At 43.8% G+C, this 23,384-nt stretch overlaps 1 protein-coding gene across 2 annotated transcripts; it reads left to right on the forward strand.

Moving 5' to 3' along the window:
• The first annotated feature begins 5,740 nt into the window (after nt 1-5,740).
• LEO1 (LEO1 component of Paf1/RNA polymerase II complex) lies at nt 5,741-23,082 on the forward strand. 2 transcript variants are annotated; one of them, XM_078620947.1, is made up of 12 exons: nt 5,741-5,935; nt 7,234-7,995; nt 8,505-8,618; nt 13,355-13,452; nt 14,457-14,599; nt 16,420-16,504; nt 17,361-17,455; nt 18,085-18,219; nt 19,021-19,156; nt 19,267-19,456; nt 21,765-21,862; nt 22,874-23,082. In XM_078620947.1, exons 1-12 carry the CDS (start codon nt 5,872-5,874, stop codon nt 22,988-22,990), a joined length of 2,037 nt encoding a protein of 678 aa, XP_078477073.1. In that variant the 5' UTR covers nt 5,741-5,871; the 3' UTR covers nt 22,991-23,082. The 2 variants fall into 2 exon arrangements, with proteins under 2 accessions (XP_078477073.1, XP_078477081.1); XM_078620955.1 differs by having other exon boundaries at nt 8,511-8,618.
• Nucleotides 23,083-23,384: the final 302 nt, after the last annotated feature.

A 23,384-nucleotide genomic window follows, 5' to 3' on the forward strand; every position in this document is an offset into this window, starting at 1 on the left:
TGAAGTTGAAGTGTTCTTTTTTACCTATAACCCTCTTCATGGTACATTAAATGTTGAAGTTTGTTTCTTTATGGAATAAAGATCAAGGTCAACAAGTCCTAGCTAATGGCAATGCCGCCACACATTTCCGCCTCTTTTGACCTGCCAGATCCTCCAGCTGTTGCATAACCTGATTTCTAAGATGTGCTTCGACAATTTTCTAACGTCTCGTTTTATGATCGTATGCCTGATTAAACCAGACTCGTTTTTTTATCAAGTACAATTAAATATTTAGTTTTATATATGTTTTTCAATCTCTTCTTTGACTACTTATCCACCTCTAGAATTTGTCTTTGCAAAATGTCCTGTTCAACGTTTCTCAATTAGTCCTGCCTTATGATTTCATTTAATTAAGAACATAGCTACAGACAGATTTTCATATCTCAGTACTTCCCCACCTCTGAAAGTTCTGCCCAACTGCTATTTTAAACTGATTACTGTATAACCCATAGTGTAGCGACTGCGATTGAGGGGCTTGAAGGCCGATGTCATTGATATTGTTGTTGGTGATAATGAAGTGGGGGGATGTAGTTAGCCATGAGTTCATCTTACACTGGGGAGAGGGAGTCGCATCAAGAGGGAGCCAATCTTGGAAAATCTGCCGGGGTGGGATCATAGGAGAACCAATTGGGAAGAAGAGAGCGAATAGTGGGAAAGAGAGACTTTTCCCTTGCGAGATTTATACATTTTAGGATCTAGAGGGATTTCGTACTTGGGGACTATATAAAGAGACATTGAATGTCAAATAGAAGGTTGAGTGACCTGGGACACGAGTATGCAAGATATCCACAGAATCCTCCAGGCAGTGAGTTTCGTCGGCTCCGAAACAGCGTTGTGGAAAATGCAGAGTACCACTGCACGTCCTAGCAAGATTGTGGAAATTGGCTCACTGCAGTGATTGCTAGAGATGACATCATCACACCCGTTACACCAGCCAATCAGCTGTCATGAAGACAATCTTGATGCAACAGATGCTATACCTACGTGACTTTACCGAAAGAACCAAAGAGGATGGATTCTTGCAGTCACGAAAGCCTAAAATCAAGATAGATGTTGTAAAATCATCGCTCTTCATTCAGTCAGTCTATAGCTGAGGTAAGTTTAGCTTGACTTAAAGCTGTCGTGACTTTACAAAAAGACCCAAAGAGTATAAGTGTATCTTAGACATGCTTTTTAAAGTAATTGGAGTGTTAATTGTGTGCATTTATTTGTGCGAGGTGTATGAGTGTGTGTATGTAATGGTTTGAGTGTTATTTGCATGGGGATGTCTACGTGCTAGGTGTGTGAGAGTGTTTTGTGTGTTTTCTTTGTATTTAATCAGAATACCATGTATCTACACTGAAGGAATCTTATCAGCTATGACGCTCTTTTTCACAGATGTCCAGTTGGGGCGGTGCTAACCTTACCAGGTGCTTGCTAACAGTGTTAAAAGGTTATATGGGGGATATTTGACAGTGCGTGTCTGTGTGGGGGGAGGATTTGTATGGGGTTGTGCACGCGTGTGCTTTGGTGTATGTTTGTGATGGATCCGGCAAAACAACCCCCTAATTCCACAGTGGCCTGGTCTCAGCTAGCTGATGAAAGTTGTAAGTGAGAATTTCATCAATGCTTGCAGTTGGGGTTGGCATCGTCCCCCACTCCTGATGTCAAGGGGAAATCGGTGAGGTTTAAGCCTGTCGCTCATGCAGCTGCAGTGGCTGCTTTAGGTACATGGTCCAAACCTCCCCAGACACCAGTGGCGGCTCTTACAAAATCTCTCAGGGGGGGCAAATGTCTGGATGATTGATAAGGATAAGGTCCACCCATGCAATGGATAAATTAACAGCTTAAGCATGTAAAGGCAACTTCACTTCTTTAATATTAATGAAAAATAAAGTGTCTCTTACAATACATCTTGTTTGTTTCTATACTCACTATTAAAACAAACCACTCAAGTTTATTTTATTAAAGATTCCACTAGGTGGCGACAAATTATATTGTTGGATGAAACGTGCTTACGTATGATGACGTAAGCACGTATGATGACGTAAGCACGTTAGGGCGAGCCCTCCCGGAAGCCATAGAGAATGCATTGCAGCGTCCCCGTTCGAAAAAAAACATCTTTGAATGTAAGTCTATGGGACCACTCGGGGCGATTCTCAGCTGGAGGGAAATCGCCCAAAAAGAGGCGGTACTCCACAGAACGTAGCATGACGCTGATTGGACTATATCCAGAGGCACAGTGACGGCTAGCGTGACTCTGTGGTTGAATGACATTGGTGGTGCGTTGCCCAATCGCCCTAATGAAGAAACCGCCTCTGCCAGACACCCTGGCTCACAGGAGGTGTTCAGGCTGGCAGAGAAAAGGCGACAGGCCCACCCTCATCGTCTACAGCATCCCACGTCAGAGAATGAGGAGGCTTACCGCAGCCTTCGCTCGGTGGTTCAAAGAGCCGTGAGGCGCTGCAAGAATGGGTGGTGGTCGTGGGTTGCTGAGGAGATGGAGTCTGGCTCAGTGGCCCATGATCATACATCACTCTTTAACTCCATCAAAAAAGTAACTTGCATCACCACACCGATCACCATCCTGAGGGGAAAGAAAGGTGATCCAATCTCCCACCCCAAGGAACAGTTTTGCAGATTTTCTGAGCATCAGCCTAGAAAACATCATGGGGCAAAGTGGGGATGATGCTGCTGAGGCTGTGGTGCCTCAACTATTGTAAGTAGGGACCCCCTGTGAGTGGCTGGCTGAGGTGCCATCTGTTGAGGAAGTATAGATGGCGATCCAGAGTTTGAGACCAGGAAAGGCACCGGGCAGAAATGATTTCCCAAGCGAAATGCTGAGGGAGGGTGGCGTTTGTCCACAAACTGCTCTACATGACGTAATAATAACAGTTTAGACCACTGGATGGGTTCTGTAGGATTGGAAGGATGCCCTAGTGGTCCCCTCTTTAAGAAGGGAGACCGCACAGACTGTAACAACTACAGAGGCATCTCACTCCTCAGTGTGCTGGGAAAGGTCCTGGCAAGGATTATTCAACATCGTCTTGCCAAGCTCACTGAGGAGAGGCTTGCGGAGCCCCAATGTGGTTCCAGGAAAGGACGATCCTGCACAGATGCCATATTTTCAATCCGTAGGTGTAGGGAATTCCAACAAGATCTACATCTTTGCTTTATTGACCTGGTCAAGGCCTATGATACCATCAGTAGGCCTGGGCTCTGGGTTGTTCTTCATGCTTTCAGAATCCCTGACTCTCTGCTCACAATAATTAAGGTCCTCCATGATGGTGAGTTCTATTCTCACAGCCAATACAAGTGATGATTAAGCCAGTCCTAGGCCTCCCATAAATCGACTTAGCCTCAACTGAGTACCTGGTGTGATGTGTAAACATCGCCACTCGGGAGCCAAGGATGGCCGAGTATGGTGCTGACCACCCACCCGTCATGCATCATGCCGGCCTTCATAGGTGTTCGCTAATGGCACTTTCCCCAACAGTCTGTTGAAGGCTATATGGTGGGGTCTTTGACTTTGTGTGGACGTGAGTAATGGCAAACTTACGGGTAGTCTAGATCACCCCTATGTTCTCATGGAATTTATGTTATTTCTGGAATTGGATTGGGCCTGAGTCAATTTTTGCAAGAGTTTGTTTATTGGATGTGAGTGATATGTCGGGAGATGTTAATGCCACGGTTAATGGGCAGAAGCAAGGTTAAGGAAATAACTGGGGGAATACATTAATGAATGCCCAGGGAGGGGATCACAGATGTTCAGAATCGTTAATTACGAGACTTGGAAGATAATCAGGATGTGTTAAGGCAGACAACATTTGATTTAGATAGAACTCAGTTCATTACATATGATACAGGTGCTGTAAGGCCGGTACGCCAGAAGGCATACAGGACAGCCGTACTTAAAAAGGAAAACATTTTGCAATGTGTTAAAGGAGGTGCTACTGGCAGACATTATTTTCCCATCCACAAGTCCGTGGGGGGCCCCGGTTATTCTCGTAATAAAAGGCTCCACTAAGTTTTGCATTGACTATCAGTCGTTAATTAGGTGACAGGGGATGCATATCTGTTGCCCATGATCGCTTGATGCGCTGGCTGGAGCCAGATATTTTACCGCACTGGATTTGTTATCAGGATATTTACAATTGGCTTTCTGTTAACAAAGTACAAACATGGCATGTATGACACTAGCTGGAGTGTTCGCATTTAATGTTTTGCCAATGAGCCTGAATTTGGCACGGCTACCTTTCAGAGGTTAATGAAGTTGGTTTTGATGGATTTGCAGTGGGAGACGTGTTTAATAAATTTGGACGATGTCGTGTTTAGCAGCACTTGAGGAACTCGGTCCTAAGCAGGTTGACATTGGGTTTTCAGCACCTTAAATAAGCAACCATCAAAATTAAAGTACCAAAATCATCGATGGAGGTTTGACAATTTATAGGTCTGACATCCAAGTACATACAATGTGTGCTGGCATTTACCTCGATTGCACGACCATGTCATGTTTTGACTGCCAAAAACTGTAAATTCAAGTGGGAGAATGGGGAGCAGATGGTAAACATTGGCTCATTTTGGCACCTATAATTGCATTCCCCTGATTTAAACAAATATTTATTCTGGACACGGATTTGAGTGTTGTTGCAGAAGTAATACGGTAGGAAGTTTGTGGTTGTATATAGTAGCAGAGCATTATCAAACACGGAGAACAATTATTGCATGACTCATCAGGAACTTTTTCTAGTCATGAATTTTGTGACAGCGTTTAGACTTTACTTATACGGGACGTCGTTAATTGTGCATACAGACCATGCGGCCTTACAATATGCCCGAACGATGGACCAACTATCTGGCCAATTGGCCCATTGGATTGAGAGGCTGCAAGAATTTCAGTTTATTGTACAGCGTAGGGCAGGTTGTTAGACATAACAATGCCGATGCGCTGTCAAGGCTACAGCCGTGGGGCGGCAGTGAGTGCCGCTATAAATGTGCATTAGGACGGTTAAGTTGTGGGATATTTGAATGGAGAAGAATTGTGGGAGCAAATGTTCGTAGCGACATAGGGGGTGATGATGACTCATGGTTGTCTTGGGAGCAGTGTAAATTGCAGCAGCAGGGGGGCGACTACTCAAGCGTATTGTTTCAAATAAATAATAAAATAACAAGAACTGGAGCACGGAAACAAATCCCTCAATGAACTGGAGCACGTACACCAAGCCCTCAAGATGAATGGATATTCGGATTGCACAATACGTAAAGCTGTCACCCCAACCGTTGGGAGAGAACCACATGAGGACCAAATCAAATATATAGCAGGGGTCACCAAAAAGATTTCCAAAATCATGAGCAAACACAAGATCCAGGTTCGATTCAATACAGTACATCAAATATGTGATCTGATCCTATCTGTGAAGGATGTAATCCCTGACATGCAATACCCCAGTGTCCAATCTTAATTTGTAACCCCAGTGTCCCTCCCCACCCAGCCCCTCCCCACCCAGCCCCACCCAGCTCCACCCTCCCCACCCAGCCCCACCCAGCCCCTCCCAGCCCCTCCCCACTCTCCCCTCCCAGCCCCACCCTCCCCACCCAGCCCCTCCCCACTCTCCCCTCCCTGCACGACAGACACAATAATCTCCTGTGGGCTGGTGTAACCAGGAGGCTCCTACCAGTATAATGGATCGACTACGGTAATTGATGCAGCCGTAGTCGACGCACGAGAATCGATCGCCATAGAATCGAGGAGTCGCGTACTGCGACGTTCATCCCGCGCCGCTGTGGCCTAGACCACTGAAAGCTCCCGCCTCGACAACCTCCCCACCGCGCGTCGCACGAGCACGGCTCGCCATGGCGGACATGCACGGCCTCTTCGGCAGCGACGACGACAGCGAGGCGGAGCGCGCGTCCCATGGTGACCACCACGACTCCCCACCCCATCCGACCCCCTCCGACCCCCCCCCCCCCGCCTCGGATCGCGACGCGCGGCCGGGGAACCCGCGCTTCTCCCGGTAGCGCGGCTAGGCAAGGCGGGGTTCGGGGCCCGTGCTCGGACAGGCCTCGCGGGACGCGTGGAGCAGTGTTCGAGATAAACAATAAACAATGTCCTAGATGTAAACAATCTCCTCGAGATGAACAATAAATAGTCCTAAACAAGACAAAGACCCACCCACCCACCCGGGTATCTTTAATAGACTGTTGGGGCAAGTGCCTATGAAGGCCGGCACGGGCACACAAGACGCCAGCACCACGCCCGACCGCCTTTGTCTCCCTCGTGGCGACGTTTTACTACACATCGCACCGGGTACTCGTTTGAGGCCGAGTCTCCCTGGGGGAGGGCCAAGGACCGCTTCAGATAATCATCACCGGTGTTGGCCGTGAGCGGAATTCGAACTCGGGTCGGTGGGGAGCGCTATAACCGCTGGACACGAGTTCAGGAGGTCATCAGTTATTCGTGGGGAAGGGGGCGCCGGAATTTACACAAACGCCTGATAATCACAAAGTTATTTAAAATAGATTACTTTTGCACATTCTTGAATAACATTAAATATACGTAAATAGAGAAAAATATCCGGTAAAAGTGACTTGTACCGTACCACTCCAAGACTGCATGTAATGATGTATGTACTACTACGCTCTTTACTCTTGGGTTTTTTCGGTAAAGTCACGTAGGTTAAAAAAAGAAAACTTCAAATCTAGAATTACGACGCTCTTGTTTCAACAACTTTGTGTGTTTGACGATCGCAGGACTGCTGCAGCCTTTAGACCGGTGCTCCGGCGAACGCCAGATCGCATTCTATATTTTCATTTTTGTATTACTGTAGTCATTAGTCATGAAAACATACGTGCATTATTTTCATTGTTTCAGTTATGTAGTGTATAATGTATTTGACAGTGAAATCAAGCATAGCTACTTGTTTTACCACACACGTAGTGCCGATTTCACCGGATCGGTCCAGGACCGCCGGATAATGTTGGAAGCAGCTGGGATAATCGCGCGCCGGATAATCGTTGATGAGCTGTACACACAAATATAACTTTATCACCATCATGCGATATGATCGCAGTTAACAATTATAAGTAGCATGTTTCTTCCCATAATTATAGCCAAGTAGAGTTGTAGTACGTGAATAATTTGAATGTAATCATAAAAAAACATGACAAATAATTAACACGAGCATCTGTCACTCGTTTTTGTTTATGCCCTCCTAGTATTTGGCTCCGATTCGGAGTCTGAGCATGAGCAGCAGCAGCAGCAACAGCATGAACGGGCGGAGTCTCTGAGCGGGAGATCAGCGAGCGGGAGTGAGCGGGAGGGTGCTGGTGAAGAGGAGGAAGACGACGAGGATGATGAGAGGCAAGCAGCCCAGCCCAGCAACAAGGAGCTGTTTGGTGATGACAGTGACGAAGACGCTGCCTCCCGGCACAGTGACAACCACTCCGAGCACTCTGCCGTGTCAGCCGCGTCAGTCGCGTCTGCACACAATGATGACAATTACCACTCTGATGCAGAGGACCACCACAGTGGCTCAGAGGCCCACCACTCGGACGTGGAGGAGCACCGCAGTGGATCGGAGGGCCACCACTCAGACGTGGAGGAGCACCACAGCGGCTCCGAGGCCCATCAATCTGATGCGGAGGAGCATCACAGCGGCTCGGAAACCCACCACTCGGACGCAGAGGAGCAGCACAGCGTGTCCGAGGGCCACCATTCTGATGCAGAAGAACCACAGAGCGGCCGCTCTGAGGACGGCCGTCCCTCGGATGTGGAGGACAGGCACAGTGAGGGGGGCCAGAATACAGATGTGGATGAGGGCGACCTGTGGGGTCCCTCAAGCCCCAGATCAGCAGCCGAGGGCTCGGACAGGGAGCACGCGAGCCCCCGCTCTGCAGGGGAGGATGAGAAAGCCCAGGAGTCTGACGAGGAGAGGGCTCATTCTGACAATGAACATGAAGACAGTCGGCGTATATCTGGTAAACTGGCCACCACGACTTATTGATGGAGTGATATGTTTCTTAGGATTTTAACTGAAAACTGTTTAACATTCTTACTATATTCACAGTTATTGGCCTTTAAAGCCATGCTTTATATACCCATGCATATTACCGTAATGAGGATATTTAAAATCGAATTGTTGCTAAACAATATGTAATTCATAATGTAATAACATTTAGTTTAACATCAAATATTAAAATGTAATGACGTGGTTAAATATAATTGTGAAGCTTTTTCATGACACAGCTTTTAGACACTTATTTCATTAGCAAGTTATAAAGTACTGTACAATATTTGGAGGACGTTTCATACCCTCAGTGCCCATTCTATCAAATTTTACATTGTCTCCGCTTGCCCTAAATAAAGCACACATGGTATGGAAAATAATAACGCTGTTAGCATTGTGATATCAACCGAATTACGACCTTGCTCGATATTATTTGACTTGTATATATACACCTGTGTACATATGCGCACATACTTGCAGATACAGAGCAACACTCAGCGCGTGGTAGTGACAGTGAAGATGAAATTGGACGGAAGCCCAGGAGGACCGTGGCCACGCACTCCGGCTCTGACAGCGACTCTGACACAGCAGCAGGTACATTCCTAAACATCTCGATGTCACCACATTGGCCACTAGCATTGAGTACATCATATTTTAAGGAGTGGAGTAGAACACATCCACTGGTAAGGCATTAGAGAAAATTAACTACACAAAACTTTAGAAACTACTGCCTCCGGCTTGTCTGTGGTTTCCCTTTGGGAGCGAGCAAATAATGTGTGTTAAAAGTTGAAAATATCAATAAAGACAACTGCAAAGTTGTGCTCATGAATAATTTGAGGAAAATAAAGATCATGATAATTAGATATTGTTTGGAAGGATTAAACTGGAAAATAATAACGTGTACCTAGGACAGTTATTGAAGTGTACTGGAATCAAAATGATGAAAAAGGGAGGTGGACAGAGCTGATAAAAGTTATTTTATAAGCTGAACTTAATAGTGCGAAGCAACGTATCAAGTGACCAAAGAAGAAACTGTTGATTCGGTGCATTTTACTTGTGAAATATGGATCCGAAATGTGGACATTAATGAGGAAAATATAATAAAATCTTAAAGGGGCATGAAAAAGTATGGAGATATGCTCGGAATGACATTGAGAGAGAGAGAGAAAAATAAGAAAAGTAAGTGGGTTTTGGCAAGACATGTCTCTCGAGAATAACGACATGGAATTCAAGGGCAGAAATGCATCTGAAAGTACGTTTACCATGGAGATAGTCCACTCATCCAGGTGCTGGGTAAATTGTTGCATCACAGATTGATCATGTCTGCTGATGAATAAGGTAGAACCCAAGCCATTGTAACATGGCTAATAAAGCACAGTTTCAGCATTGTCTTTTTAAATCCTTTATATTAAGTTTGCGTGCTTGCTTGCTTGCTTGCGTGCTTGCTTGCTTGCTTAGGACCGTGCAAATCTTTCGGTCGTTTTTTAACCCACTTCCCGTGATCCAATCGAGCTGACATTTTCCACACAGACTCGTTGTGCCAGACAATTATTGTTCGTGAAAAAAAATTCCCAAAATTTTACACTTTTTAGGCAAAAAAAATGTATTTTACATATATTCAAATAGAACGCATTCATGGCTTTGGCTGAACGTGTGAGTGTAAGAGCCCAGAGCGTAATCCCTCCACAGGCCGTGGCGGAGTAGCGCAGTTGGTAGCGCCCTCGCTTCCCATGCCAAAGGTCGCGGGATCGATCCCCGCGTCCTCCACAGGCGAATATATTTTTAAATCCTTTATATTAAGTTCGCTTGCTTGCTTGCTTGCGTGCTTGCGTGCTTGCTTAGGACCGTGCAAATCTTTCGCTCGTTTTTTAACCCACTTCCCGTGATCCAATCGAGCTGACATTTTCCACACAGACTCGTTGTGACAGACAATTAATGTTCGTGAAAAAAAATTCCCAAAATTTTACACTTTTTAGGCAAAAAAAATGTATTTTACATATATTCAAATAGAACGCATTCATGGCTTTGGCTGAACGTCAGAGTGTAAGAGCCCAGAGCGTAATCCCTCCACAGGCCGTGGCGGAGTAGCGCAGTTGGTAGCGCCCTCGCTTCCCATGCCAAAGGTCGCGGGATCGATCCCCGCGTCCTCCACAGGCGAATATATTTTTAAATCCTTTATATTAAGTTCGCTTGCTTGCTTGCTTGCGTGCTTGCGTGCTTGCTTAGGACCGTGCAAATCTTTCGCTCGTTTTTTAACCCACTTCCCGTGATCCAATCGAGCTGACATTTTCCACACAGACTCGTTGTGACAGACAATTAATGTTCGTGAAAAAAAATTCCCAAAATTTTACACTTTTTAGGCACAAAAAATATATTTTACATATATTCAAATAGAACTCATTCATCGCTTTGGCTGAACGTCACAGTATAAGAGCCCAGAGCGTAACCCCTCCACAGGCCGTGGCGGAGTAGCGCAGTTGGTAGCGCCCTCGCTTCCCATGCCAAAGGTCGCGGGATCGATCCCCGCGTCCTCCACAGGCGAATATATTTTTAAATCCTTTATATTAAGTTCGCTGCCACGCATATAAAGGATTTATAGTGAAAAACTTTGTTTTTACGGGTTATACTTATGAACAGCTCTGTTCCAATATTCACGTGTACACATCTTTTGAGAAGTTAATTAAGTTTGCCATGTACTGCACTCATGCCGTTTGTTTGGTTATCATTGTGTTCATGTTAGAGTTTAATAAGGATTTCACATCTCATGTTTTAACAGGATTTTTTTTTCTTGCGGTTGGTAATTGAACTGATGTTTACATGCATTACTCCTCCCGTAGATAAATGACAGTTTCAGCTTGCTTAATAGCTGTTTACAGTTAAATTATCCTGTGAAACAGGACCCTGCGGGGTGGGCTGGTAGGAATAATACTTAGTACCGGTACAGGGATATCGACCGGGTATAGAGGAGTTAAAGAAAAAATTACTGTATTCTAGTGTAACGTTAATTAAAAGTGTTTGTTTTGACAAGAAACGCTGTGAGATTTAAAGACCCCCCAACACCACCCTCAACACCACCCCTCCCACCAGCCCTCCCACCCCCCACCACCACCCCCCACCACCCCCCACCACCACCTTCTGCACTAGGCCTCGCGAAGCCTGCCGCACTAGGCCTCGCGAAGCCTGCCGCACTAGGCCTCGCGCCGTGCTTTTCGTGCACAAATAAGGCGATTAAATGTATCTCGTCTCTGTGTTAATAAATGTTTCTTGTCTCTGTGTTAAAAAAACGTGCTGCGTTTCAGTAAAGTAATTTTTTAAATAAACGTGCTGCGTTTCAGTAAAGTAATTTTGAAGTGAAGTTTAAAGTTTTGCCGTGATGCGCCGGAAGCGACGGCCATCTTGTTTAATTCACAGATCGCAGGGGGAGCGGGCGGCCATCTTGTCGGACAGGGTCATGCCAAGTGTTTGCAGTAGGGGGCGATGTTGATACACGGACGGACGGACGCGGACGGACGGACAAACGCGGACGGATGGACGCGGACGGACGGACGGACGGACGGACACATTAATCTATTGGTGGTCTGGTCCACTTCGTTCCTACCAGTATAATGTGGACTTTCTAAAAAAAACGCTTTGAACTGCAAACATTTTCTCAGACTCATTGAGTATGGAGATACCTTTATTTAAACACTAGCATAAGTACCCGGCGTTGCCCGGGTGAAAAATATATTTCTTAATAACCTTACATATATACACACCCTCACCATTCACCACTCACCCTCACCATTCACCCTCACCACTCTCCCTCACCACTCTCCCTCACCACTCATCCTCACCAATCACACCCTCACCAATCACCACTCACCACTGACCCTCAACACTCACCCTCACCACTCACCACTCACCCTCACCATTCACCCTCACCACTCTCCCTCACCACTCATCCTCACCAATCACACCCTCACCACTCTCCCTCACCACTCTCCCTCACCACTCATCCTCACCAATCACACCCTCACCAATCACCACTCACCCTCAACACTCACCCTCACCACTCACCCTCACCATTCACCCTGACCACTCTCCCTCACCACTCTCCCTCACCACTCATCCTCACCAATCACACCCTCACCAATCACCACTCACCACTCACCCTCAACACTCACCCTCACCACTCACCACTCACCCTCACCATTCACCCTCACCACTCTCCCTCACCACTCTCCCTCACCACTCATCCTCACCAATGACACGCTCACCAATCACCACTCACCCTCAACACTCACCCTCACCACTCACCCTCACCACTCTCCCTCACCACTCTCCCTCACGACTCATCCTCACCAATCACACCCTCACCACTCACCACTCACCCTCAACACTCACCCTCACCACTCACCCTCACCACTCACCCTCACCACTCAACCTCCCCTCACCACTCACTAATCACCACTCACAATCGCCACTCACAACCGCCCTCACCATTATATGTTTGCCCCAGTCAACGCCGGATATTTCCCATTCGTAGCAGTTTATATCAACTCTAGAAGCAACTTATATTAAACAGGAAGCATGATCCTAAAGTAATTTACAATCTTCGATTAGTCCTTTGTGCGATTCAAAGAATCGATTCCTGGCATGTTGGGGGTTTACATTTTGAATGATAGAGTTTCATTTTCATTGTTATTTTATTTTTTAATTTTTTCAGGAGTTTTTAATTACATTTTTGCCCCGGTCAACGCCGGATATTTCCCGTTCGTAGCAGTTTATATCGACTTTAAGCAACTTATAGTAAACGGGAATCGTCCGAATCTAAAGGAATCTACAACCTTCGATTCTTTTGCGCGATTCAGAGAATCGATTCTTGGCGCGTCGGGTTTAAAAGTAATTACACAGTTGTTTTTTTCATTGGTATGTAATGTTTGAAAGTTTTCATAAGATTTTAAATGTATTTCCCCCCCGGGCAACGCTGGGTATATCGAGTTTATACCACAAATGCGTGCGCATATTTTTAACGGGAATTAAAAATGGCGTCCACCCGGCAGCGAATGCGTCGCTACCCGTTGCCAGGGGCAACCGCCGTCCAATGAAACTGCGTATGGTCCGGCGACACACAGACACACAGACAGACAGACAGATTTGCGATTTTATATATATAGATTTCCATACTTTAGCATATATTAGGGCTTGCATATATGTGGAAAAGCAGTGTTTCTCATACATTTAAGTGTCTTGCGTGTTAGTGTTAAATATTAATTATTATACTTGTCCATTGAACTGCAGTGCACAACATTATGTTTCTGTACTTGTTGAACACCCATCTCCTGCCTCAGATAAGAAAGCCACAGTGGACACCCTGTTTGGTGATGCGGATGACATCTCGTCAGACAGCGATGAGGAAAGAAAGCCTGCTACACCTGGTCGGCCACTGGTGAGTAACAAAAACTGCAAATTCGGTGTAATACAGTTGTCTCCGAGCCAACTTATGGCAAAGTTGTGGTGAAATCGTTATTGCAAATGATGTCTTAAGGTAGAACACAAATTTCTGATGTATTTGTGTTCCTCACTGTGTGCTCCTGGTATGTACAATCTGCATTTGTCTTATTTCCTGCAGATCAGTGTATAGTTGAATTATTTATCAACTTTCTACCGTTGTTTTAATTAAACAAAATGTGAGATTTATTTTTCTGAAATATAAAGTATTACATTTTAAAGTAAAAACATTTAAGTTAAAACTACATATGTAATGGGTTCAACTAAGTCGCAGACGTCGACCTGGAGGCAACACATTTATTCAGTTCCAACACACGGGGTAACTTTCCCCTTAACAGAATAACAACCTATAGTCGTGACCACCAGGTTAACTACACTAATTACAACGAAATTGCTACTACGGACCGGGACCAACAGCTTCGGCCCGGGTCCACGTGTTGGAGACTCGTTGAACAGAGATCGTTGATGAAGGGTTCTTCCAGGATGAACAACAACCCTGGTCCCTCCCGGGGACCCGGCATATATTCTCTGTGGCATGGCCGGCTCCGCCCTTGGCCACGTCCATCTTCCAGAATCCTCGGGAAGGATCTGGGTCCCAATCACGTGACCACCCCTAGCCCCCTCTTGGGGCCCCTTTGTCAACTTAACTGGTCACGTGTCTTCCCAGGTCAACCAGAGTGCCATAGCCTCACGTAACCTCATCCTTCAGCCGGCACCCACACACTCTGTCTTGTCGGGGCGGAACTGCACGCAAAGCATGGTGCCATCTAGCGCTATTATATTCGGCGTTCACCGGGCCCCTCTAGGGCTGGCACTGCACCCAGCATGTTGACATCCAGCTATGTCACTACATATACATTATTATGTGTTTATGTGAAATAGGGTTGCATGTGTGTTTCGTGTGTGCTACCTACGTGTTACACACTTTCTGCTGGTGTGTAGGATGGAGAAGATGGTGAACAAGAGCCAACTGAGGCACCTCCTCCAGAGACTCGCATCGAGGTAGAGATCCCCAAAGTGAACACAGACCTTGGCAACGAGCTATACTTTGTCAAGCTTCCCAACTTCCTCAGCGTGGAAACAAGGTGCGTGATTTCTTGGGGCCTTGCTGTTATGTTGTCTCGTCGAGCAATCATTGACATGCTATTAAATTATGTTTGGCACTAATTCGAAGTCGCATTTATTTCTTCCGAAAATGTTCTGCCTTGGTGATGATGTAGCTAGTGCATCTACTCTGAAGGCTAATCTCTGAATATGTTTGGGTAGATAATATTTTTACTTAAAATATTTTATGTAGGTAGCCTAAATATGACTTCGTGGCATCCATGGTATTGAGGCAGTATGTTATGAAATAAGAATAGGCAAGGAGGTAACACTTCATTTAAAATTACCATGTTAAACATTTCACTAAATTATTTTTTGGATGCAAAGTAATGTTTGAACCTAAATCATTAGATGCCATCTATTTTTAGCGAAACGTGCACTTATATACTTTGCAAAGTTCTAATTTTAGTCAAATTTACAATATACAGGGATATTTATATTTTTTCTTCACATGGCAGAACCAAGGAAGTTATGTAATGCCATGGATGCCACGCAACACATGTTGCCAAAAAACCATTACAATATTTCACCCTTGAGAGAAATGTTGCAATGGTTGCATATGTTGCTAAAATTACGAGATTCTCCCTTGCAGTAGCCTATCCTCTGGCTCCCGGAGTCTTTACCTTGGTAACCAACCCTCCATTCCACAAATATATCGTTGTAATCTCCCTTTCTTCATTATGTCTGCAATGTTTTTCTACCACGTTCTGTCTTGGGCTTCGAAATTAAATTATCCTGCCATGAAATTCCAAGCATCCTTCACAACCTCTGAATAATGTATTCATTGCATTTAGCACTTTACTCCATCAAGGCATGAAGTCCTCTTTAATGTGAATTGAGTTTCATGAAAATTCAATTAACTAGTCTCCATGTTAACTGTCAGTAGCTGCACCCAACATCACAAATGCATCATAATTCTGTTTAATCCACCACGCCTCACCCGTCGCTCCCTTTTACTAGAACCTGAAACTGATACACAGTTAACATTGAACCTTAATGTTCGATCCTAGAGTATCCTACCATTTAACTCAAGGTCTTTTCTTGATAATACCTCACTTGAAAATCAGCTCGTTGCATTGTTGCACATGTTCCCTATGCATCGTAACATACACTTTCTATTTACCTATGCATGTTTCCTTCCCCCATGTTCTCAATGTACATCTAAATTACTTACCCCATCCTTGTATGAAAATAAAGGAGTTATTTTTATCATGTATTTGGTATAGCTCTTTGACCCGTACAGTAACACAGACAGTACTGCTGTCTTAAACATGAATACATTATTTATTTAGTTTTTTAATTCCAGCACTTTGCCTTGGATCATATTAGGTGGATCCAGGACATAATTTCTTATGTGTGCATTCTCATGACTGTAACATGTATTTTACATTTTTATGACCTAAACATTTGATGGAAATGTACTTGCTGGACAGCATATGCTCCATTAAAAACTAAACTTAAAAAAAAGATTTATTTTACCAGGTAAGGCCCACTGAGCTACATTGCTGTTTTTCAGAAGTGACCTGTGATAGCTCAACAAAGTGGCTTATCACGTGGTCAGTTTATACCAGCTAAATACTCTAAACGCGTTTCTAAATATGGAGGAAAAAACCGGAGGACCTGGAGAAAAATCCACCCGACTACGAGGAGAATATGTAAACTTCAAATATACAGCAGGCGTCAGGGTCTGGATCAAACCCACGACCTCCTGTATACCAGGCGACGTAATTAACATCTTTCCACCATGGCGTACATATTGCATGCAGGTCTCAGTGTATTTAATGTTTATCCCTTTCAACAGGCCATTTGATCCCCAATATTATGAAGATGAGTTCGAAGATGATGAGACAATGGACGAAGAGGGACGCACGAGATTGAAATTGAAGGTAAATGGTGTTTTGATCGTTAATCTAGTTTGTTATTTGTTCTTCGTCACAATAAACTAAAAATTTAAAAAAAATTAGTTTGACCAATTTCATTCATGCGAAAGGTTTTTCCTGTTGCACAATTATACCTAATGCCATAACGATATTCTTAAATTAATTTGGGTGAGCCTATATCATTGAACCTGTAGCTCTACATACAAATCTCATGATTTTCAAGTATGCGAGGCTTGCTTGAAGAGGAGATAGGGATACAGAGGAAAATATGTGTGTGTGTGCATGACCGAAATCAGTACTTTCCTCCAATGGGAGAAACTTAATGAATACCACTATACTGATTTTGTTTCTTTACCTTGGACCTATCACATGCGTGACATGATACTTTCATCATCTGTGAAGCTGTAAACACTGTAGCAGGGGAACTATTGAGGTGATTAAACAATATTTGTGGATCTATTTTGCATCTGGCACCCATCTTTTATTACTTGAACTTTGTGTAAGATCCGTCACATAGGATTTATTGTAGACTACATTTTTTTTATTTGATCAGGTAGATTCTTCTGAGTTATTATTTTTCAGAGATGACCTGGCCACACATGGTAGTTCAACGAACTGGCTCCTCATATGTGGGAATTTAGAGTTGTCAAATACATATAATGCATGTTTCTTAATATGCATTTATATGCAGACTACAAATATACAGGCATCAGGGTCTGGATCGAACCCACATCCTGCCCATACCAGGCTAAATTACTCCATTCACATGCCATGCCCATAGTGGAATGAGAGTTAAATTAGTTAAATTAAGAAATTATAAACATGATCTGCATTTCGGAGTGCCTCATTTCTTATACCACAGGTTGAAAACACAATAAGGTGGCGTACGATACGGGATGATGATGGAAACGAGGTGAAGGAAAGTAATGCACGCTTCATCCGCTGGTCCGATGGCAGGTACTGGATCCGCACAAACGTCACACTGCTTATACTTGTCTTCCGAGATGACTGCCATAGAGCAGCCCCATCCTTACTAAACTAGCCTTGTTCCATTTATTCATACAGTTTAAATCTATGTTCCCACTTTTGTAAACAAACTTTACTTGGGAAATTGGCATCGATTAACATTCTTATGCCCAGTCACTTATCTATACTTTACGGATGTGCTCTAATTTTTCAGGTTAAAGAAAACTATTTTTAAATCAGGCCTAGATGTGAAATTTTCTCGTATCTGTGACCTCAGCCTTCGTCTCCATCTACCTGTAAATTGCTTTGATTTACGTCATTTTGATATTCGTCGCACTTTTCAGGAACGCATCCCCGTCATAAACCGAGGTCTTACTCTAATTACTTTGCGTGTGACATTTATTTCATTATAATTTATTAGTCCTACTATAGCAGAGGTTTAAAAATTAATTAGGTATCCAATGGTTAATTTATTGCCATTTATATTATTTGGTTTTCTTTATTTAGAATCAGATTTTCAGCATTTTTGTCAAGGATTTGATTACGAGATTCAGTACTTATCTGTGTTATGTGGATAATGGTCTGCTGCTTAACTGTGTAATATCCACTGTTGTGAACAGCATGTCACTGCATCTGGGAAATGAGGTGTTTGATGTCCACAAGGCCCCGTTGCAAGGCGACCACAACCATCTCTTCATTCGCCAGGGCACTGGGCTGCAGGGGCAGGCAGTCTTCCGGACCAAACTCACCTTCCGGTATGAACTGTTTAATTACCACTCTTCACAGAGGTGTGAATCTACATTAAGTATGTTATCATGCATTATATATAAAAAGCACTCAACCTCATACAATATGCAAATTCATCAACAGTTCCTGAATAACTACATTGCCATTCTCTTGTCGAAGGACACCCTTGAATTAATTTGAGGAAATGTGACCTACAGGCAGCATTGAGACTGAGACAATTTCCAACCCACGAACGCAACCCTGTTTTTCCCATAAGGTCTATGATTTGCCGAACCCGGTTTTGCCCAACATAGCATTTTTCAGGAACGTAACCCCTGCGGTTCGCCGAGGTTTCATATACAGTGGAACGTGGACATTGGTTGGCACAATCGGCCTTTGTCACTTACGCGTTCTGATGATGAGGACTTCTTTATTTATGAAGATAGGTGCAATGGTTGCTTGAACAAGAAAATTTGTGTTCAACTTGACATCTATGTCTAATAATCTAATGGCACTGTAGGGTGGGTGTGTTTGTACAGTGGTTCGCGCACAGCGGTATAATTGTGGATTAACGAGTTTGGTTATTAGCCACGGCTAACATCAGTGACGAGTGGTATGTAGACCAATTCTGGACCTACTCTTTGCAAACTCCATTCTTGTTGGTGTGGTGTAGTATTGATTGGTCGTGTCGGGTGGTGGAGGTTTGCGACACATTTATAAATAACTCAAAAATCTTTTTATTAATAATATTGGTCGCGAAAGCCTACGTGTTAAACTGAATGAGGTGTGATGTTTAATACTGATGTGTAATTTGTATTTGTGCACCGCAGACCTCATTCAACAGACAGCGCCACGCACAGAAAGATGACGCTGTCCCTGGCAGACCGCTGCTCTAAAACACAGAAGATCAGAATTCTGCCCATCGCTGGGAAGGACCCCGAGTCCCAACGGACTGAGATGATTAAGGTGACCCACACGTGTATATTTTTGCGTGCATTGTGCGTATAAGGATCAATGCTAATGAGCTGGTGTATCTTTATACTCTTAATGTAAATTCTTGACTGGTGTTGATACAGAAAGAAGAAGAGCGTCTACGGGCGTCGATCCGACGTGAATCTCAGCAGCGGCGGCAGCGCGAAAAGCAACACATGCGGGGCCTGAGCTCCAACTACCTGGAGTCGGACCGCTTCGAAGAGGAGGAGGAGGAAGGGGAGGAGGCCATAAGCCTAGCTGCTATCAAGAACCGTTTCAAGGGCAACATGCGTGGTCAGTAGTGTGTGCACATTTTAATAAACAGTTTCATTGCTTTACGTTCCATTGGCCATTCTGGTCATAGTCGATTCCATCTGGCCGGCATTGGGATAAATTCCAGGCAGCCCTATATCTACAATAATTGGCATCGAAATGTATGGCCGGTGCATATGTACTACAGCTGATTATCGATTATCCAGCGCAGCGCGCGATTATCCGGCTTCCAACATCCGATCTGGCAAAACCAGCAAAACCGCTCCAAAGGCTGTACCAGTCTGGACATTTGGAACCATGTGCTTGACAAAAAAAGTAGCTATGCTTGATTTCAGTGTCAAATGTTACAGTACGTTATACACTGCATACAACTATTTAAATAGTGAAAATACTGCACGCAGATACAGTAAACCCTTGTTAATTAGACAATTATGGGGCTCTGGCCTTGCCGAATTATCCAATATTCCGAATTATGTACAATGGTACTTCCCAGTGCCTCCTGCCCCAAAATGTTTTGTTTTCCAAACTCTTCACACACTATATGCATTGACACATCTGCATCAATTGTATCCAAAATATTGGGTTTGTCTCGCAGACTAAGGGATGTATGCTTCAGTCCCTTTCTATTACTATTTGATGTAGGTGTAAATGACATTTCTGAGAGGGTTGGCTTGCACAGAGCGCATAAACAAAGTAAAGTCCAAAGCAGCAGGTCTGTACTAACGCTCATCACGCATGCCACCACTAGGCTGAGTCATTGTTTTGGTTGTGGTGTACGGCCTCGCTCCACGTGTATGCTGAAATTGGACCATTCAGTGCGGCAATTCAGCTCATGGCGAATTACTAATACTGTACATATGAACCTTATGGCAGGACCCTGAGGTCCCATAAGCATGAACTGCGTTGTGACGTCATTTTATGTCTGTTGAGGGCGAACGATACAGCAATGTATTCCTCTCGACGAGCTCTACACTATATGTGCTGATCAACGTTTCAACGTTTTGTTTATGACTACGGCAATTTTGGCAACGACGGGTGCTTGGTGAAGAACGAGAGGATTTCTGGTGGGTCGCGACGGGTGAGCGGGTCTGAGGTAGCGTAGGTGAGTGCAGCAGTGGAGTTGTAGAAGCTGCTGTGTATGGAGACACTGTGTGCGGAGACGCTGTGTGCGGAGTCGCTGAGAGCAGACCTGCCGAGGGCAGGATAAGTTAGGTGTAACGTAGATACGAGTGGGAAGTAGTTAGATCTAATCTTAATTTTAGAACTTTCGTGACTGCAGGAATTATTATTTGGTTCTTTCGGTTAAGTCACGTCTAAAGATAAAATAATAAATTAAATTAAATAATAGAATACGACGTTTCGATTGCAACACAAGCAATCATCATCAGGTACAATGAAATAGCGACACAGAATCCAACCAGAAAACTATAGACAGACATATTAGCAGACAGATATCACCAAGATACATAGAGAGGGCAACACAGGTAACAGATAGAGGTGGTCGTCTCTGTGGGGTGGCCTTAAATAGACATAGTTTTCTGGTTAGATTCCATGTCGCCACCCCATCACACCCGATGATGACCGCCCGTGTTGCAATCGAAACGTCGTATTCTTCGACTTCGAAGAATACGACGTTTCGTGTTGCAATCGAAACGTCGTATTCTTCGACTTCGAAGAATACGACGTTTCGATTGCAACACGGGCGGTTTCGATTGCAACACGGGCGGTCATCATCGGGTGTGATGGGGTGGCGACATGGAATCTAACCAGAAAACTATGTCTATTTAAGGCCACCCCACAGAGACGACCACCTCTCTCTGTTACCTGTGTTGCTCTCTCTATGTATCTTGGTGATATCTGTCTGCTAATATGTCTGTCTATAGTTTTCTGGTTGGATTTTGTGTCGCTATTTCATTGTACCTGATGATGATTGCTTGTGTTGCAATCGAAACGTCGTATTCTATTATTTAATTTAATTTATTATTTTATCTTTAGACGTGACTTAACCGAAAGAACCAAATAATAGTTAGATCTAAGTGACCGTACAGATAGCTTTAGGAGTGCCTACGACTGGTGCAAGAATAGGTCAAAGTGTAAGCAGGTGACTTGTTACAACGTGTCAGTCTGAGTGATTTTTGAAGACACTACACATTTACTGTACAAGTTATATTTCATGTGTGGGTAAATGTAGAGTAACATAAAACAAAAGGAGTGTCGTATTATAATTATCAACCATGAACCAAATCTTATCTATCCACATACCTTTGAGTTTTCGGATCGCGGACTTTTTGTTATTAAAGGACATTGCATTGCGTGTATGTGATTGCAGAGGAGCGAGCAAGGATTTACTCATCCGACAGTGATGAGGGCTCTGAAGATGATAAGAATGCTCGTGCAGCCAAGGCCAAGAAAATTGAAAGTGATGAGGTTAGCCTTGCATGCTTACAGCTTGTATGTCTCGTGTCAAAAATCTATATAATTAAAGCATTTCTCCAGATTATCCTTGTATTGTTACAGAAAATATATAATCTATGACATCGCATAACTCGGTGTTATCCATTTCATGTAATTTTTCTAATTATACTGTTTGATGTGAATGTTTTACATTTGTTTTTTCAAGGTATGTTTGAAGTAATGTAAAACATTGATGTAGGTTTTCATGGCTTGATGTTTGATAAATGCTCTTAAAAGCTGCTCTGTTAGGATAGCCATGGCAAGTGCTGCTCCTTTCTCCTCTGAAACATTTTGCCTCTCACATTGGAGATCTCTTAAAGCAGTATGATCCAGCTGAGGTTTTGTTACTGCATGTATAAGTCCTGGCGACTCACAAGAATGTGATAATCATTGATTTGTAATCTATTGTGTAGATGTGTATTCTATACAATTGAAGAGTATGAATCAATCATTATCGCACATTCCTTAAGCCACCAGGACTTGTATATAAGCAGTAGTAAAACCATAGCTGGATCATACTGCCTGAAGATGCCTCCAATGTGGGAGGTGAAACATTGCGAAGGAGAAAGGACCAGTGCTTTCTTATGGCTATCCCAAAAGAGCAGCTTTGAAGATCATTTATAATAATGTGTGAAACACTTGATTCTCTGACATTTAGAGACTAATGTAAAATGCTTAAGTGCTGCAATGATCCACATGAATAATTATTCTGATAGAAAGTGCATTATGCAAGTATAAACGTATACCATGAACCATTGATAAAATAGAGCCCGTGCTTTGTTAAATGTGGTTATAATAACTATCCATTGTCATCGAGTGAATGTTTCCCGTCATCAATCACCAATGTCAATTACAACTGCGTACACGCAAACCTGTTTCGAGGCTGACACGTGCGCTTCACTCAAGATGACCCTGAAAGTGCCGAGAGAGCTGTGTTTTTACAGTTGGGTGAAAACAATGATTTTGTTCCTTACCGTTTCACAGGAGGGTACGGAAGAGGGAACATCGGGAAAGCGTAAAGCAGAGGAAGAGGAAAAGGCCAACAAAAAGCAGAAGAGATATATTATCAGCGACGAGGAGGAGGAGGATGAAGAGGACTAGCAAGCTACTCCTTGTTTTTTGTCGGTAAAGTCACGTAGGTAAAAAATGTAAGTAAATTAAATCACGACATTTCGGAGGCAACACAAAGCTTCCGTCCACCTGAAGACGGAAGCTTGTGGTTGCCTCCGAAACGTCGTGATTTAATTTATTTTAATTTTTGTACCTACGTGACTTTACCGAAAAACAAGTAAACCCGTAAAAACAAAGTTTTTCACTATAAATCCTTTATATGCGTGGCGGCTAGAGTCTTCTCGTCCTCTGGCTTGAGATGGCTGCCACCTATGGGTCAGATGATTGTCTGCCAGTATTAAGCAATTGGTAATTAAATATTGAATTTGTTTTCCCTAAACAGTGTAAAATTTTGGAAAAAAATTTTCACGAACATTAATTGTCG

The sequence above is a fragment of the Lampetra planeri genome, chromosome 3 (genome assembly GCF_965212315.1).
Source record: "Lampetra planeri chromosome 3, kcLamPlan1.2.h2, whole genome shotgun sequence".
Classification (NCBI taxonomy): domain Eukaryota; kingdom Metazoa; phylum Chordata; class Hyperoartia; order Petromyzontiformes; family Petromyzontidae; genus Lampetra; species Lampetra planeri.